General features: G+C 38.2%; 1 protein-coding gene across 1 annotated transcript in view; it reads right to left on the bottom strand.

Moving 5' to 3' along the window:
- Nucleotides 1-220: 220 nt before the first annotated feature.
- The window catches only part of ndst3 (N-deacetylase/N-sulfotransferase (heparan glucosaminyl) 3), a 129,535-nt gene continuing 112,645 nt past the window's right edge, over nucleotides 221-17,110 (bottom strand). Inside the window, 4 exon segments of the mRNA XM_056460394.1 lie at nucleotides 221-1,185; nucleotides 5,542-5,644; nucleotides 13,224-13,333; nucleotides 13,442-13,612. Coding sequence (XP_056316369.1) covers nucleotides 1,066-1,185; nucleotides 5,542-5,644; nucleotides 13,224-13,333; nucleotides 13,442-13,612 — 504 coding nt within the window. The 3' untranslated portion in view covers nucleotides 221-1,065.

Here is a 17,110-nt window from a genome sequence, read left to right as displayed (position 1 = left end):
AGTTTGAGTTACCTTAACCTTTTGAGTTTTACAGTGCAATAATGCAATATAATAATGCAAATAATCCGAAAACACCTATAAATCATGAGCTACAGCCGACTGTTAATTAAGATTTTTTTTTACATAAAAATATGTGTATGTTATCATACGTGTATATTTTAAGCACAAATAGAGACAGATGTTTGCAAGAACTGCTTTACAGAAACATGAATATCTCCAGTGTTTATTGAATATATATATAGTTATTTACATATTTCTCAAAGCACTTTATCACTGTATTGAGGCAAATTGTTTTCAAAAATAAAAGTCACACTTCAAATTCATCAGCCAACCAGTTGCAGTCCAGTGGGCGGGGCTAAGGCTACCTGGCAACAGACATATGCCCATTCGCACGAACACACACACACACACACACACACACACACACACACACACACACACACACACTCCTCCCACACACGCGAGCACACACAAACTGAAATGGTTTCTCTTCAGCTCATCCTCTAACAACAGTAATTGGGGACGTGGACTGAGACATTGACATCACAATGACATCACTCCATTGACCGGTTTAAATCTGACGCAGCAAACCGTGCTCTCCATCTCTCCATGTTGATTCATATCACTTTGCATCTTCGCGTTGATTGGCTGATAGATTGATTGACTGATATATTCGCAAGAGTGAGGTTATGAACAGTAGTTGTGCACTTCTAAATCTCTCAATGATGACGTATAAAATCTAAAGCCATACTTTTATATCCAGTGTCTGATGGAGCGATGGTAAATATAGCAGGAAGTGTGTCGAGGTTTACATTTGATTTCGTTTAAGTCATTATGCAGATTTTGTCTGGCTGCATTTGAAGTTCAAGGGTCACAGTAACATCACCATCTCCCCCCAAAAAATCTGACCTTTTTGATCATCCAAAAACACTATGGATGATCACACTGCTTCCACTGATTGGTGGGTTGAATTTTTGACCTTGCAGGTATTGTTCAATTGTCCACTTTTTTCTTTGAGGGGTGAAACTGGACCTTTGACCCAGAGGGGCGCTGGTTTGGTTTGGGCTACCTGACCTTCTGGAGCTCCTCTCTGAGCCAGGCTGGTAACGGTTGACCCAGTCTGTGCAGCAGCTTAGATAATTCAATGTTCTGATCCCTGTAGTATCTGGAGAGAAACGCTCGTGACTAGAAACAGAAAACAGAGAGAACAGAAAATGTGTTTAGTGAGTGGAGCAGATATATTATATTGTATAAAATACAGGGGTGAAACCGAGCTCTTTTTCAGTATGGGTTTTGCACACATTAAGAACTCTGTGTTACTGGTGTTACCTGCTGTGCAGCTTACATTACTCTGAGATAAAAAGTCACAATAGCACAATATACAGTGCATCCAGAAAGTATTCATAGCACTTCACTTTTTCCACATTTTTTATGTTACAGCCTTATTCCAAAATGAATTAAATTCTTTAATTTCTTCAACATTCTACACACAATACCCCATAATTTCAAGGTGTATTCACATTGTTTGCTCAATACTTTGTTGATGCACATATGGCAGCAATTACAGCCTCAAGTATTTTTGAATATGATGCCACAAGCTTGGCACACCTGTCTTTGGGAATTTTTTGCCATTTCTCTTAGCAGTACCTCTCAAGCTCTATCAGGTTGGATGGGAAGCAACAGTGTACAGCCATTTCCAGGTCTCTCCAGAGATGTTCAATAGGGTTTAGGTCTGGGCTCTGGCTGGGCCACTCAAGGACATTCACCGAGTTGTTGTGAAACCACTCCATTGATATTTTGGCGGTGTGCTTTGGGTCATTGTCCTGCTGGAAGATGAACCGTTGCCCCAGTCTAAGGTCAAGAGCACTCTGAAGCAGGTTTTCATTCAAGATGTATCTGTATATTGCTGCATTCATATTTCCCTCCATCCTGACTAGTCTTCCAGTTCCTGCTGCTGAAAAACATCCCTACAGCATGATGTTGCCATCACCATGCTTCACTGTAGAGATGGTATTAGCCTGGTGATGAACGGTGCCTTGTTTTCTCCAATTGTAACGCCTGGCATTCACACCAAAGAGTTCAATTTTAGTCTCATCAGACCAGAGAATTTTGTTTCTTATGGTCTGAGAGTCCTCCAGATGCCTTTTAGCAAATTCCAAGCGGGGAGTGGCTTCCGTCTGGCTACTCTACCATACAGGCCTGATTGGTGGATTGCTGCACAGATGGTTGTCCTTCTGTAAGGTTCTCCTCTCTCCACAGAAAAATGCTGGAGCTCAGACAGAATGACCACCTCCCTGACTAAGGCCCTTCTCCCCGATCACTCAGCTTAGATGGTCTGCCAGCTCTAGGAAGAGTCCTGGTGGTTTCAAACATCTTCCACTTACGGATGATGGACACCTCTGTGCTCATTGGAACTTTCAGAGCAGCAGAAATTTTTCTGTAACCTTCCCCTTGTGCCTCGAGACAATCCTGTCTCAGAAGTCTACAGATAATTCCTTTGTCTTCATGATTTGATTTGTGCTTTGACATGCACTGTCAACGCTGGGACCTTATATAGACAGGTATATGCCTTTTCAAATCATGTCTAATTAACTGAATTTACCACAGGTGAACTCCAATTAAGCTGCTGAAACATCTCAAGAATGATAAGTGGAAACAGAATGTACCTGAGCTCAATTTAGAGCTTCACGGCAAAGGCTGTGAATACTTATGTACATGATTTTTTGCATTTTTTTTTTTTTTATTAATTCGCAACAATTTAAAAAAAATTTCACGTTGTCATTATGGGGTATTGTGTGTAGAATTTTGAGGAAATAAATGAATATAATTAATTTTGGAATAAGGCTGTAACATAAAAAATGTGGAAAAAGTGAAGCGAAAAAAAAAACAAGTTTATACTTTTATTCATTCAGGTTTCTGAGTTTACTTCTCAGATTTCTGATTTTCTTTTCTCAAAATTGCAAGATATTAAATTACAATCACTGAAATTAGAACTGAATATGTACAAAGCTTATAAAAATTAAATTCCACCAAGCAAAATAAAGAAAACATCTTAATTAATTCACATTAAAGAGTTAGTTGACCCAAAAATGAAAAAGCATGTTATTAATGACTCACTCTCATGTCAGATCACTGAGATCTTCATTCATCTTTGGAACAAATTAATATATTTTAGATGGAGGCAGAGAGCTATCTGGCCTTCTATATACAGCAATGGTCCAAAGATGTTCAAAGAAAAGGACTTCAGTGGTTTAACTGTAATCATATGAAGCTCCAAGAAAACTTTTGTGCACACCAATTTTTTTTTAATGACTCCAATATCTTACTACAGGAAATATAATGTATTGCCATTAGAGTCAGAAGCACAACACAAAAGCATTGTATTGCCTATAGCAGTGCTTAATTTGTAAATGAATAATTCCCAGAACAAAACCAGGAAATAAAAGTTACCGAGCTCAGGTAGATCTCGAGAAAGCCCCCCCCAACCCTCCTCCTGCTGCTTAAGGATTGCTATTAGGGTGAGTTGCTGGTGGAATTTGACTATGTTGCTGCTTTGGTTTAGTCAATTTACTTATGTCTCATGTTTTGGACTGTAGGAGGAAACCGGAAGACCCGTGGAAAACCCACGCGAGCACGGGGAGAACATGAACTCCACACAGAAATGCAGACTGGGTAGGTGGGTAGAGACCCGAACCAGAGGCATTCTTGCTGTGAGGCCGCAGTGCTAGCCACTGGGCCGCCGTGCTGCCCTATAGAGAAAGAGAGGAGGAGAGGGGGTGGAAGGAAGGATTTTTCAAGATGAAGATGACTAAAGGTAAGATGCTTTGGTTATTTATACTGAGTTAAGAATCGTCTGATTGGTGGTTCGTACATTAGCTTGACTCAGGGCGAGCCGTGTCAATCGTAAGCATGTGATCCTCTCGAAATTGTTTATAAATAAACTTCATTTAGATTATGATTGAATATTCTCTTCAATTTGTTATTGTATATTATTCTCCTGCATTTGCATTCCTGTAACATCCTGTAACATCAATTCATAAACGATCAATACAAAACATAAAATTGAGAGCTCCATACTATGGGCTAATCTGGTTACAGAATCACCCTGATCTTCTCGACACTTTTCCTTAAGTAGTCAGACCAAGAATCTCCTTCAAGGAGCGGCATGTGTGGAACAACAATATGCATTTGCATTTAGTGGATCTGTTAGATCTGAAGAGTTACTGCCTATAGGGAACAAAAGGCAATTTGAATAGAAGCCCCCTAGGTAAAGGCACACCCTTAGCAGTGGTTCAAAAGATACCTAAAGTTATATATCTATTATTTTGATCATATCTATTAGTGAGGGAATGAGACCATTGTACCAGTCACACTGAGAAGTTTCAAATGATATCAAACATTATAGATAAAGTCACTTGGATTCATATAGAACATTTATGTTTTGAGATGACCGTTCTGTGTAAGTTGGATGAAGAGGAGGGTGAGTGAACAGTAGGGAGTGCGGGAGATGCTTCAAATGTAAATGAAGGAAAGAAGAGGAGTGAACTTTCCGGCATTCCCACCTGGTGGGGTGTGGAGTCTCTGTGTTCCCAGCCCATGCTTGTATTGTCAAAGACATCAAAGTATCTGTGGTATCGTAGTACCTGTGTGCGTAGGTATTCACCACGCACAAGTTAATGCTGGATCTATTACAATAAATATCAGAACGCAAAACATGAATATCTGACATTTTTCAGAACAGGATCTGGCAAGATTTGGATCAAATTAAGCACTGGCCCATAGTAAATGTGCACCCTAACCGGTCATTGAAGAGAATATCAAAAGAGAAGAAAAAGAGAAGATTCAAAGTATTTTTTACACACAAAAATGTTTTTGGAGCGTCATATGATTACAAAACCACTGAAGTCACATGAATTTTTTTGACAATATTTTTGGTTCCTTTTCTGAATTTTGAACGTCTCGGTACCGGAGGATGAGGAAACTGTTGGATTTCATCTAAAATATCCTAATTTTTGTTCTGAAGACGATCAAAGGTCTCATGGGATTATAATGTCATGAGGGTCATTAATATCAGAAATTTCATTTTTGAGTGAACTAATGTTCAAACCTACATGACTTTCAACCTCCAATGACGTTCAGTGTACAACAACAGTAGAAACATTCTCTGAAACATTTTCTTTCGTGTTCTGCAGAAAAAAGTCATACAAGTTTGGACCAACAAGAGGATCAGTAAAGATAAGGATCTATATATTTTTGGGAGATCTATCTGAGTTATTTTTTTAGGTGTGAGCTGGAAAACAGAGGAATAAAAACAGAAAAATCTGCAGCAGGAGTGATAGCTGTTTTGTAGGTATCAGTTATTCAGCACATGCTCTACAGACATGTTATCTACTGCAAAATTGATCAGTCAGAGGTCAGAGTGAGTTCTCCCTCTCTCTGTGACCCATAATGCTCAATGATGGCAGGCCTCGATAATGCAGCGGTAATCATTAAAGATTAAAGGCTCCATTTTGCTCAGAGTTTACTGTTGTTAGGTGGTACCTCAGAGTCCATGGGTGAGTATTTGCGGCCCTTGCTCTTCCCCAAACACTTAGTTCTGCCCCCTTCCAACAGCTGACACCAGAAGCCCTTCTGAGGATCAAACCTGTGAACAAACAGAGAGTTCTTTACACTCTGAAACTCTTTACTTTGATTAAAAAATCTGTTTCCAATGCATTATCTATCTATCTATCTATCTATCTATCTATCTATCTATCTATCTATCTATCTATCTATCTATCTATCTATCTATCTATCTATCTATCTATCTATCTATCTATCTATCTATCTATCTATCTATCTATCTGTCTGTCTGTCTGTCTGTCTGTCTGTCTGTCTGTCTGTCTGTCTGTCTGTCTGTCTGTCTGTCTGTCTGTCTGTCTATTTAGTCCAATCCATCCATCCATCCATCCATCCATCCATCCATCCATCCATCCATCCATCCATCCATCCATCCATCCATCCATCCATGTAGTCCAATCTCATCCATCCATCCATCCATTCATATATCTAATCCAATCCATCCATCTATCCATCCATCTATCTAGTCTAATCCCATTTATCCATACGACCATCCATCCACCCATCCATCCATCTATCTAGTCCAATCCATCAATCCATGCATTTATTCATTCATTCATCCATCCATCCAGTCCAATCCATCCATCCATCCATCCACCTATCCATCTAGTCCAATCCCATCCATCCATCCATCCATCCACCCACCCATCCATCCATCTATGCAGTCCAAATCAAGTCCAATCCATCATCCATTCACCTAGTCCAATCCCATCAATCCATTTATCCATCCATCCATCCATCCATCCATCCATCCATCCATCCATCCATCCATCCATCCATCCATGTAGTTCAATCCAATCAATTTATCCATCCATCCATCCATCCATCCATCCATCCATCCATCCATCTATCCATCTATCTAGTCCAATCCATCCATCCATCAAGTCCAATCCATCCATCCATCCATCCATCCATCTATGTAGTCCAATTCATCCATCCATCCGTCCATCTGTGTAGTCCAATCCATCCATCCATCCATCCATCTATCTAGTCCAATCCATCCATCTATCCATCCATCAAGTCCAATCCATCCATCTATGTAGTCCAATTCATCCATCCATCCCTCCATCTATGTAGTCCAATCCATCCATCCATCCATCCATCCATCTATCAAGTCCAATTCATCCATCCGTCCATCTATGTAATCCAATCCATCCATCCATCCATCCATCCATCCATCCATCCATCCATCCATCCATCCATCCATCCATCCATCCATCCATGTAGTCCAATCCATCCATCCATTAAGTCCAATCCATCTATCCATCCATCCATCCATCCATCCATCCATCTATGTAGTCCAATCCATCCATCCATTCGTCCATCTATCTAGTCCAATCCAATCCATCCATTCTCTGAGTCTCTCTTATTTTTCTGAAATTCAATGATGAAAGAATTTGGGAAAACTCTAGAATGTTAGCACACACACACACACACACACACACACACACACACACACACACACACACACACACACACACACACACACACACACCACACACACACACACACACACACACACACACACACACACACACACACACACACTCACACACTCGCACACTCGTGTCTGACTGACAGATATCTGTTGTAACCTTGTCTGTCTGTCAGATGAGACATGGCCTGGTTTGATAAGCATACAGAAACACATCAAAAAGCTCTCAGTAAAATGCATTATAAAATTTGGGTAGGTTTTACATGACACAATACATGACACATATGTGGCACAATGCATTTTTGTTTTACTCCTCTCTCTCTCTCTCTGTTTCGTTTAACTCAGTCCCTTTTCTTATTTCTTGCTCTACAGCATTCTCAGATATCCTTTGTTTAGTCTTAGTCCCAGAAAATACAGAAAGAATAAAGAATATCAAAGCCTTTTTTCAACTTCAAGTTCTTTTCTATCCCTGGGGTTGACTTATTTTAAAAGTAAGAAAATCTATTTATTTATTTATGATATAATTGCTTCAGAAACTTTTTATTATTTTTATACGCCCTATATAAAGTTATAAAGTGCTTTATGGTAATCTAATTCAAAATGTAATAACATGCCATTTCAATATTTAATCTGTCCAAAAATGTATGTTTATTTAAAATTTTGATCAGATAAACAAAACAAAAACATAAACTTTATTTTTAACTGAACTCTGTACTGTAACTTTTATCTGTAATTTTGGAAAGTTATAGATTTTGGGGAAAAAAAACACACAAAAATAAGACTCTTTATGAATAATTGATGATAAAATTAGAGTAGACATTAGAATCAGGTTATTTGTATGTAAGACAAAGAGAACAAAGTTCAAAAAGTGCAGGACTGCAGGCCACTGCCTAAATTATGTAAACACATTAATTACACATCCATAAAGTGTTGGGAAAGCAATTTCAATATTGAATTACTTCAGATTAGCTTTTTTTGCTAATAAATGCAAAAACAATATTTATTTGTGGGCATTTAGGATGAATACATTGCTGGCTAATAAATTAAACATAATTGCAGAATTTTAACATAACTGAATCATTTCAAACACATTTATTCATTCATTCATTTCTTTCATTCATTGTCTTTCGGCTTTGTCTCTATTTCAGAGGTCACCACAGAGGAATGAACCGCTAACTATTCCATCACATGTTTTACGCAGCAGATGCCCTTCCAGCCACAACCCAGTAATGGGAAACACCCATACACACCCATTCACACACACACTCATACACTACTTTAGTTCATCCAATTCACCTATAGCGCATTTCTTTGGACTGTGGGGGAAACCAGAGCACCCAGCGGACACCCACACCAACAAGGGGAGAACATGCAAACTCCACACAGAATGCCAACTGGCCCTGTCAGGACTTGAACCAGTGACCCTCTTGCTGTGAGGTGACAGTGCTAACCACTGAGCCACCATGCCGCCCATTTCAAACACACTATTGTATAAGTGTAGGTAAAATATGGACAGACTGAACCACTGTTAAAATTAGATTTAAAAATGCAACCCAGTTACATTACTTTGGGTTTGTCCATATTTTACTCAAATGTGGTTTAAAACAGCCCAGCATTTTAAAGATGGCCTAATTCTTGGACATTAACTGTTGAACTGTGTTACTGTCAAATGAAATAAACCAGTGAAGAGTGTAAAATCAATGTTTAAATACTTTATTTTAGAGCTTAACAAGGCCAAAAATACACAAGGAACAGCCAGTAAAGAGATGTAAGCAACAGAGAGGCAGAGTGACTGCTAGATGACGCACGAGATTGATGACAGGCAGAGGAAATGCAGAAGAAGATTGCTGAAAGACAGAGACTGAAACAAAATATGAAATGAGGAAAGCAAAGCCATGGAAAGAAGTGATAGTAAATGAAAGTGACAGAGAACAAGAAAAAGTAGAAACGGGCATGATGAGAGAGAGAGAGAGAGAGAGAGAGAGAGAGAGAGGAGATGTGTGGAGAGATGAAGTGAGAGAGACTCAAACAGAGGGAGGTTATTAATAAAAGCTAAAGATTGATGGAGCTGTCTGCGGTGGAGAACACATGCAGAGACACACAGAGCATTTACACGCACATGCTCTCACACACACGCACGCACACACACATGTACGAGCACACACACACACTGACTGAAATAGACTACACCTGGCCACAGGTAATGCGGGGTTCAATCTTTTGGCCTCTGAAATCAATGGTTGTAGAATGAAAATCTGATACGACCATTTCTGTATTTCAAAATTATCTTTGCGATTTTTTACATTTATTTTTTACCACAATGCAGTTTTGGTCTTTAGAGTTTCAATGCAATATTTGATATTATTAAAACATAAAATATAATAAACACAAAGATTTACAGTATGCATTATTGTAGTTAGTGATTTTCTGGAAGATCTTTCTCTTCCGGCGGTTCATTCCGCTGTGGCGACCCCGGATTAATAAAGCGACTAAGCCAAAAAGAAAATTAATGAATGAATGTATCTTTCTCTTTCAAAAACACATTTTTTTGAACACTGTAAAAAATACCAATTAACAAACAGTATGCCTGGAGTTTGTGATTCATACAGTAAGTTATTTCTTTTGATTTCGAACAGTATTATGGGATCTTGATCTCTGATCCATCAACTTTTGATGTTGAACAAATTAAAAAATTTTAATTTCACAGATTTTTTAGTAGTTTGAAATAACCATGTATTTCTTTTTTTTTTTTTTACAATTGCAAGTTAGGTTGGGTAGATAAAATACACTCACCAGCTACTTTATTAGGTACACCTGTCCAACTGCTTGTTAATGCAAATTTCTAATCATCCAATCACATGGCAGCAACTCAATGCATTTAGGCATGTAGACATGGTCAAGACAATCTGCTGCAGTTCAAACCGAGCATCAGAATAAGGAAAAAGGTGATTTAAGTGACTTTGAATGTGGCATGGTTGTTGATGCCGGGCTGGTCTGAGTATATTCAAGAACTGCTGATCAACTGGGATCTTCACACACAACCATCTCTACGTTTTACAGAGAATGATCCGAAAAAGAGGAAATATCCAGTGAGCGGCAGTTCTGTGGGCGCAAATGCCTTGCTGATGTCAGAGGAGAATGGCCAGACTGGTTCGAGCTGATAGAAAGGCAACAGTAACTCAAAGGACCACTCGATACAATAGAGGTATGCAGAAGAGCATCTATGAACGCACAACACTTCCAACCTTGAGGCGGATGGGTTACAGCAGCAGAACTCTTGCCAGCTAAGAACAGGAAACTGAGGCTACAATTCACACAGGCTCACCAAAATTGGACAATAGAAGATCAGAAAATTGTTGCCTGGTCTCATGAGTCTCGGTTTCTGCTGTGACATTCGAATGGTGGGGTCAGAAATTGCCATCAACAACATGAAAGCATGGACCCATCCTGCCTTGTATCAACATTTCAGGCTGCTGCTGGTGGTGTAATGGTGTGGGATATTTTCTTGGCATACTTTGGGCCCATAAGTGCCAACTGAGCATTGTGGCAACACCACAGCCCACCTGAGTATTGTTGTTGACCATGTCCATCCCTTTATGACCACAATGTACCCATCTTATGATGGCTACTTCCAGCAGGATAACGTGCCATATCATAAAGCGCGAATCATCTCAGACTGGTTTCTTGAACATGACAATGAGTTCACTGTACTCAAATGGCCATTAGAGCACCTTTGGGATGTAGTGGAACGGGAGATTCACATCATGGATGTGCAACCAACAAATCTGCAGCAACTGCTCGATTCTATCAAGTCAATATGGACCAAAATCTCTGAGAAATATTTCCAGTACCTTGTTGAATCTATGCCACAAAGGATTAAGGCAGTTTTGAAGGCAAATGGCGATGTACCTCATAAAGTGGCCAGTGAGTGTATATCTGCCACAAACATATTTTCACTATGTTTTTTTATTTTTTATTTTTAATGACCATTTTTATTGCATTATTTTGAATTTTCTGTCTGTGTTTCACTCAACAGGATAAGTCTAAGGAATAGTTCACCCAAAAATAATAATAATGTTCTCACTCGTTACTCTCCCTCTGGTGGTTCCAAACCTTCATGAGTTACTTCATTAGTTTAAACAATAAATTAGATATTTTAAAGAAAGCCAAAAATCTGTAACTATTGGCTCCCACAGTAGGAGAATCAAATACTGATTTGATTACAGATTTAAACGACAGATATCCAGGTTTCTTCAAAATATCTTTTTTTAAGAACAAGTGAAGAACAAGTGAAGGATGAGTAAACAATGGCAGAATTGTCAGTTTTGGACAAACTATCCCTTTAATGCGAGATATATTCCACATATATGTGTTACCAAATGATGTTCTGGTGAACAGAATAAAAAAACAACACTTCTCTGTTAGAAGATGTGTTTCTAAACATGTTTTCTTTTAGACAAGTTGGATCTCGCTTGCACTTCAAACATGACTGAACATGCCAAGTGTTGATTTTGAAATATTATTCATGAGAAGGTGTGGCCGCGTCCTCCGACAGGTGTATATTCAGTTATTAATAAGTACTGTATGACACTGAATGACACTTTTGCAAATTATGCTGCACAGCATTCCCTCCTCTCCTCACTTTCCTTTATGTTTTCAAAATTGCAAGAATATACAATGACACTTTAAGAGCAATTAAACAGAGAAAGTGTCAGATGCCTAATGAGCTGTTTTTAATTGGAGAGGCCAGATGAAGTTAATCCTCTTGCTCTCACGCTGTGCTAATGACTACAGCCAGATTATCACAATTAATCTCATTCAGGCTCTGTATAGATTATACAGAAATCAACCGCTGAGAACACGGATCTGTGAGCTCGTTTTATCAACTGATTGTCTAACAGCATGGATGGCAGCATTGCTCCTGTATCACATCTCTGGATGAGCCTCTGTCCATCTGGGTAATCTGTGTATGAACACATTTGTTTATCCATGTGGGGACCAAATGTTCCTAAAGTGATAATAAAATCTACAAAAAAAACCTACATTACAGAGACATAATACTGAAGCAGTTCTTTTTTGATTTGTTGAGATGGCATAATTTAAGCTTGCTTAATAAATGTTAGGAATAGCTCATTCAAAAACATATAATTCTGTCATCATTTACTCACTCTCTTCCTGTTCAAGTGGTACTAAACCTTTATTACTTTTTTCTTCTGCTGAACAGAATTTTTTTTTAAGAATGTGGGGGAAAAACAGTACTTATTGACTTATGTTTTTCCAATTGTGAAAGTCAGTGACTGCCAGTTATGTCCTTAATATAAAACATAGACTACCTGACAAAAGTCTTGTCACCTAAGTTTTAGAAAAACAAACAATAACTTGACTTCTAGTTGATCATTTGGTATCAGATGTGGCTTTTATGAAAGGCAAAGGCCTCTAGATTACACTTATTTTACCAAAATAAAGTATGATCATGCCTTGATTTTTAAACATAATTAGGACAGTAAGGTCTGATTTTGCTTAGACAAAAGTCATGTCACTTAACAGAAATAATGTACAGTATAGAATATAAAATCATGGTGCAGTGGAAACAATGAATATTGTGTATGACTCCCATGAGCTTGGATGACTGCATCCATACATCTCTGCAATGACTCAAATAACTTATTAATGCAGTCTTCTGGAATGGCAAAGAAAGCGTTCTTGCAGGACTCCCAGAGTTCATCAAGATTCTTTGGATTCATCTTCGATGCCTCCACCTTCATCTTATTCCAGACATGCTCAATAATGTTCATATCTGGTGACTGGGCTGGCCAATCCTGGAGCACCTTGACCTTCTTTGCTTTCAGGAACTTTGATGTGGAGGCTGAAGTATGAGAAGGAGCGCCATCCTGCTGAAGAATTTGTACTCTCCTGTGGTTTGTAATGTAATGGGCAGCACAAATATTGATACCACAGGCTGTTGATGTTGTCATCCACATGTCTTGCACACTCCTATACTGAATGTGATGATTGGGATGCAGTTCAACAGATGACTCATCGGAAAAATCTAATATCTGACACCTTTCCAAATGATCAACTAGAAGTCAAGTTATTATTTGCAAGTTATTATTATTTTTACAAGAAGACTTTTGTCAGGTAGTGTGCAGTGTGTGTGTGTGGCTCTTACGTCAGCGCCTGGGAGTAGTTGTAATATGGAGTGACACCCAAAAATTTCTGAAGCTCGTCCATCACTTTAGCTGGGTCATTTCTCAGCTGCTGTCCATCAATAATCATCAGCTACATGAAGAGACAGAGAGACAGAAAGAGAAAGACTGAATGTAAAAGCAGATTCTGATAACATACATTAGCAAAGGTTATTCAAGAGCATAGGCAGGTGTGTGTTACCTGGTTAGGAGGGTAGTATGTAAGCCATCTCTCCAGGTGTGTGGCGTAGAGTCCGGGTATGAGACAGCGGTTCTGCAGAGAGCGCAGCTCAGGAGGAGCCTGATTATCTGCTGAAATCACCTCATAGAAACTGAACTGCAGAGCTGCTGGGTCTTCATGAGCCCTCTGATGCTGCAGATGACAGCAAAACCATTTCAAACACAAAACCACAAAATGGCAACTACAAAGGTCATTTGCTCTCTCCCGAATCACTATAGTAAGCCTATGTTATGTGGTTGTATTTTGGATATGTTGGCTTTTGTGGGAAATTGCATAAATACATTATTTACTTTTGTATGTTTTCAAATAATTTATTTTATGCAACAGTTCAACAACAACAAAAATAACTGCATTAGAAGACTTTTCAACACAGTCTTACTTGTCATCAAAAATAATTCCTAACATATCTGGAGAAGACAATTTGTCTTTTTTGTTCAGAGCAGCACTACAGTGTTTGTTAAAAAATGTATATGTTTTTCAAAAGAAAATTTGAATTAGTAGCTGGTCCATCCTAAGTGCAATGCAAAGTGATGTAAAGCTTGCTGCCGCTGGACCCTAGAAAGTGTAGATGTGATCTCTGGAGTGACGAATCACACTTCTGATGGACAAGTCTGGGTTTGGTGGTTGCCAGGAGAACAGTACTTGCGTGACTGCATTGTGCTAAGTGTGAAGTTTGATTGAGGGAGATTATAATGTGGGGTTGTTTTTTAGGGTCCCTTCCTGTTCCAACATGACTGCGCACCAGTGCATAAAGCAGAGTCCATATATACATGGATGAACATGGAACTTGACTGGCCTGCACAGTGTCCTGACTTCAACCCAATAGATCACCTTTGAGAAGAATTAGAATGAAGACTGCAAACCAGTCTTTCTCATCCATCGTCAGAAAATAAGCTTCTGAAATATGTTTCATTTGAAATGCTTCATTTTTTTTCTAAATTATAATTTAGGTTGTATGGTTAATTAACATGTAATTATGTGCAAATTAACATTTCACTGAAGGTAATCATCTGATATAAATATCCGGCCCTTAACCTAAAATGAGTTTGACACTCCTAGTTTATTTGATAAGAAGCTGTGCAAGAAGCGAGATAATGTTCAAGGCTTCAATTGTATTTAATGTATAAAAATATTCTTTGAGTACAGGAGATGAGAGGAAGAGATGAAATGTTTTTCTTTTCCTATTGTCGTGGTGTGTGATAGCAGTGTCATGCTGTGCCCTCCTGTGCCTGCTGTTGATGAGATTTCTACCTCACGTTTACACCCAGTGATGTTCTCACTCACACTTACACATATTCAATCCCTCCTCAATATCGCACATGAACATGTGCATGCTTTTCCAGCAGAAAAGCACCCAGCACAGCATTATTCATGCAGAAAACCAGAATGATTTCATTCATGAATATATAACTATTATAAAATGTCAAATAAAATGTGTGCTAAAGCTGCATTCCAATAGCACATCAAACACACTGCCCTCTTTAGGTCTGGATGAGTGTTTTACACTAAACAGATTTAGCTTATTTAGCCGTATTTATTCAGCTGCATTTTAATCATTCTTCACAGCATATTCTATCTCATTCTCATGAATCACATTATTGTTTTATGTATTCTGATCAATTTGTCTGACAGCTTCACTCTTCACAGCTGCAGAGAATGCAAAAGCATTCATACTTATTGTGTCTGAATATTCACAGACATTAACTACTCCATTACTGAAGAGGTTACAAAATTAAGAGATGTTTTAGTAACTCAAAAGTCTGACTAGTGATGTACTCTTCTGTACAAATGTTTAGAAAATGTTAAGAAAACATGAGTCAAACTCAGAAGCTCTTGTAACAGCAACATAAAAAAGTTAAAAAAGAGAGATTTTTTATGCATATTAAAAGTCAGAATTCGAGAGACACACTCCTGCCTCTCTCAAAATCAGATTCTGGAAAATTAGGTTGACTATATGCTGCATTTTTAGGGACATACATTTCTGTATTTGACTTTGTTTTTGGCTTTATTTTTATATCTGAAGTTAAGCCTTAATGAAAGCAGTTTGAACAATAACACTCAAACATTGTGTATAATCTACCAATCGTGGCATGTGATAAGGTGTGAATTACAGAGAACTTTCAAAATGATGCAAATATGCATATAAAGTTGAAATCTGAATTATTAGCCCCCCTTTGAATAAAAAAAAATGTTTAACAGAGCAAGGAAATTTTGTCTGATAATATTTTTGATTTTTGGGGAAAGTCTTATTTGTTTTATTTCAGCTAGAATAAAAGCAGTTGTTATTTTTTTCAAAACAATTTTAAGGTCAAAATTATTAGCCCTTTAAGCTATTTTTTAAACTGTCTACAGTGTTCTCCTTTGAACAGAAATTGGGGAAAAAATAAACGGGGGCTGATAATTCAGGGGGGCTAATAATTCTGACTTTAACTGTACATTAGATGTGTTCATTCAAGTGATGCTGCTCAGACTGATTGTTGTATGACATCAAAGTACCATGAGAGTGATTACAAAATGTCATACAACCATTAGTCTGTGCAATGCAAACAGCTAAAGCACAGAATAGAATAGATTAGAATAGAACAGAACAGAACAGTAATGAACGGAATGGAACGGAACCGAACCGAACAGAACGGAAAAGAACAGAATAGAATAGAATAGAAATCCTGTCTCATAAAATATGGCACATATGGTCACCCTGAAAATTCATGGATAGTGAGTCCTAGGATTTTGGTTCATTCTAATCTGTAGGACAAAAAATGTATTAATAAAATCAGCATCTGAAAAAATAATTAGTTTAATAGATTCTAAAATGCTAATTATTCTTGGGATAAAAAAGTAAATTTTTTCCGCAATATTACTCTTGACAAGCCTTCACAAATCATTTTGATATGCTGATTTTCTGCTCATGAAACATTTCTTATTCGTAATTGTATTATGCTGAAAAAAGTTGTGCTGCCTAATATTTTAGTCCAGGGGTGTCCAAACTCATTCATAGAGGGCCAGTGTCCAGCATATTTTAGTTCCAACTTGCCTCAACACACCTGCAAGGATGTTTCTAGAAAGCCTAGTAAAGCTGCGGTCACAAAGTTTGAGCTTGCGAAATTTTGTAGTATGGCACTGCAAAAAAGGGGCGGGATTAAACAAGATGATTAGACATTTAAAAAGCGAGCGATTGGTCCATATATTTTAAATTTCTATTCAGAGAGGTCATCGGTTGGCCTCACGCAGTCAAGTGATGCGATTTCGCAGGTCTGAGTTCACCAAGCTTAAACTTTGCAACGCAGCGAACTGCAAAACTTGTCGCACACGCTTGCATTTCCAGTCTGACGCATTCGAGCGCGTATGAATAGACGCGTGTGGGGAAAAAAATCCAGTGTGACCACAGCTTAAGAGCTTGATTAGTTAGCCCAGGTGTGTCTGATTGGGGTTGAAACTAAACTTTGCAGGACATCGGCCCTCCAGGACGAGTTTGGACACCCCTGTTTTAGTTGAAACTAAAATATAGTTGTCATAAAAGATTTTACTGTCCCTTTTGATGTATATTCACAATTAAATTTAATATGTTCTTGCTGAAAATCAAAATCTTTTTTACTTCAGAAATCTTATTAAGCCAAAAACAATGAACAG

Source organism: Danio aesculapii, chromosome 1 (genome assembly GCF_903798145.1).
Source record: "Danio aesculapii chromosome 1, fDanAes4.1, whole genome shotgun sequence".
In the NCBI taxonomy this organism is placed as follows: Eukaryota; Metazoa; Chordata; class Actinopteri; order Cypriniformes; family Danionidae; genus Danio; species Danio aesculapii.
This window is presented reverse-complemented; position numbering and strand designations above follow the sequence as displayed.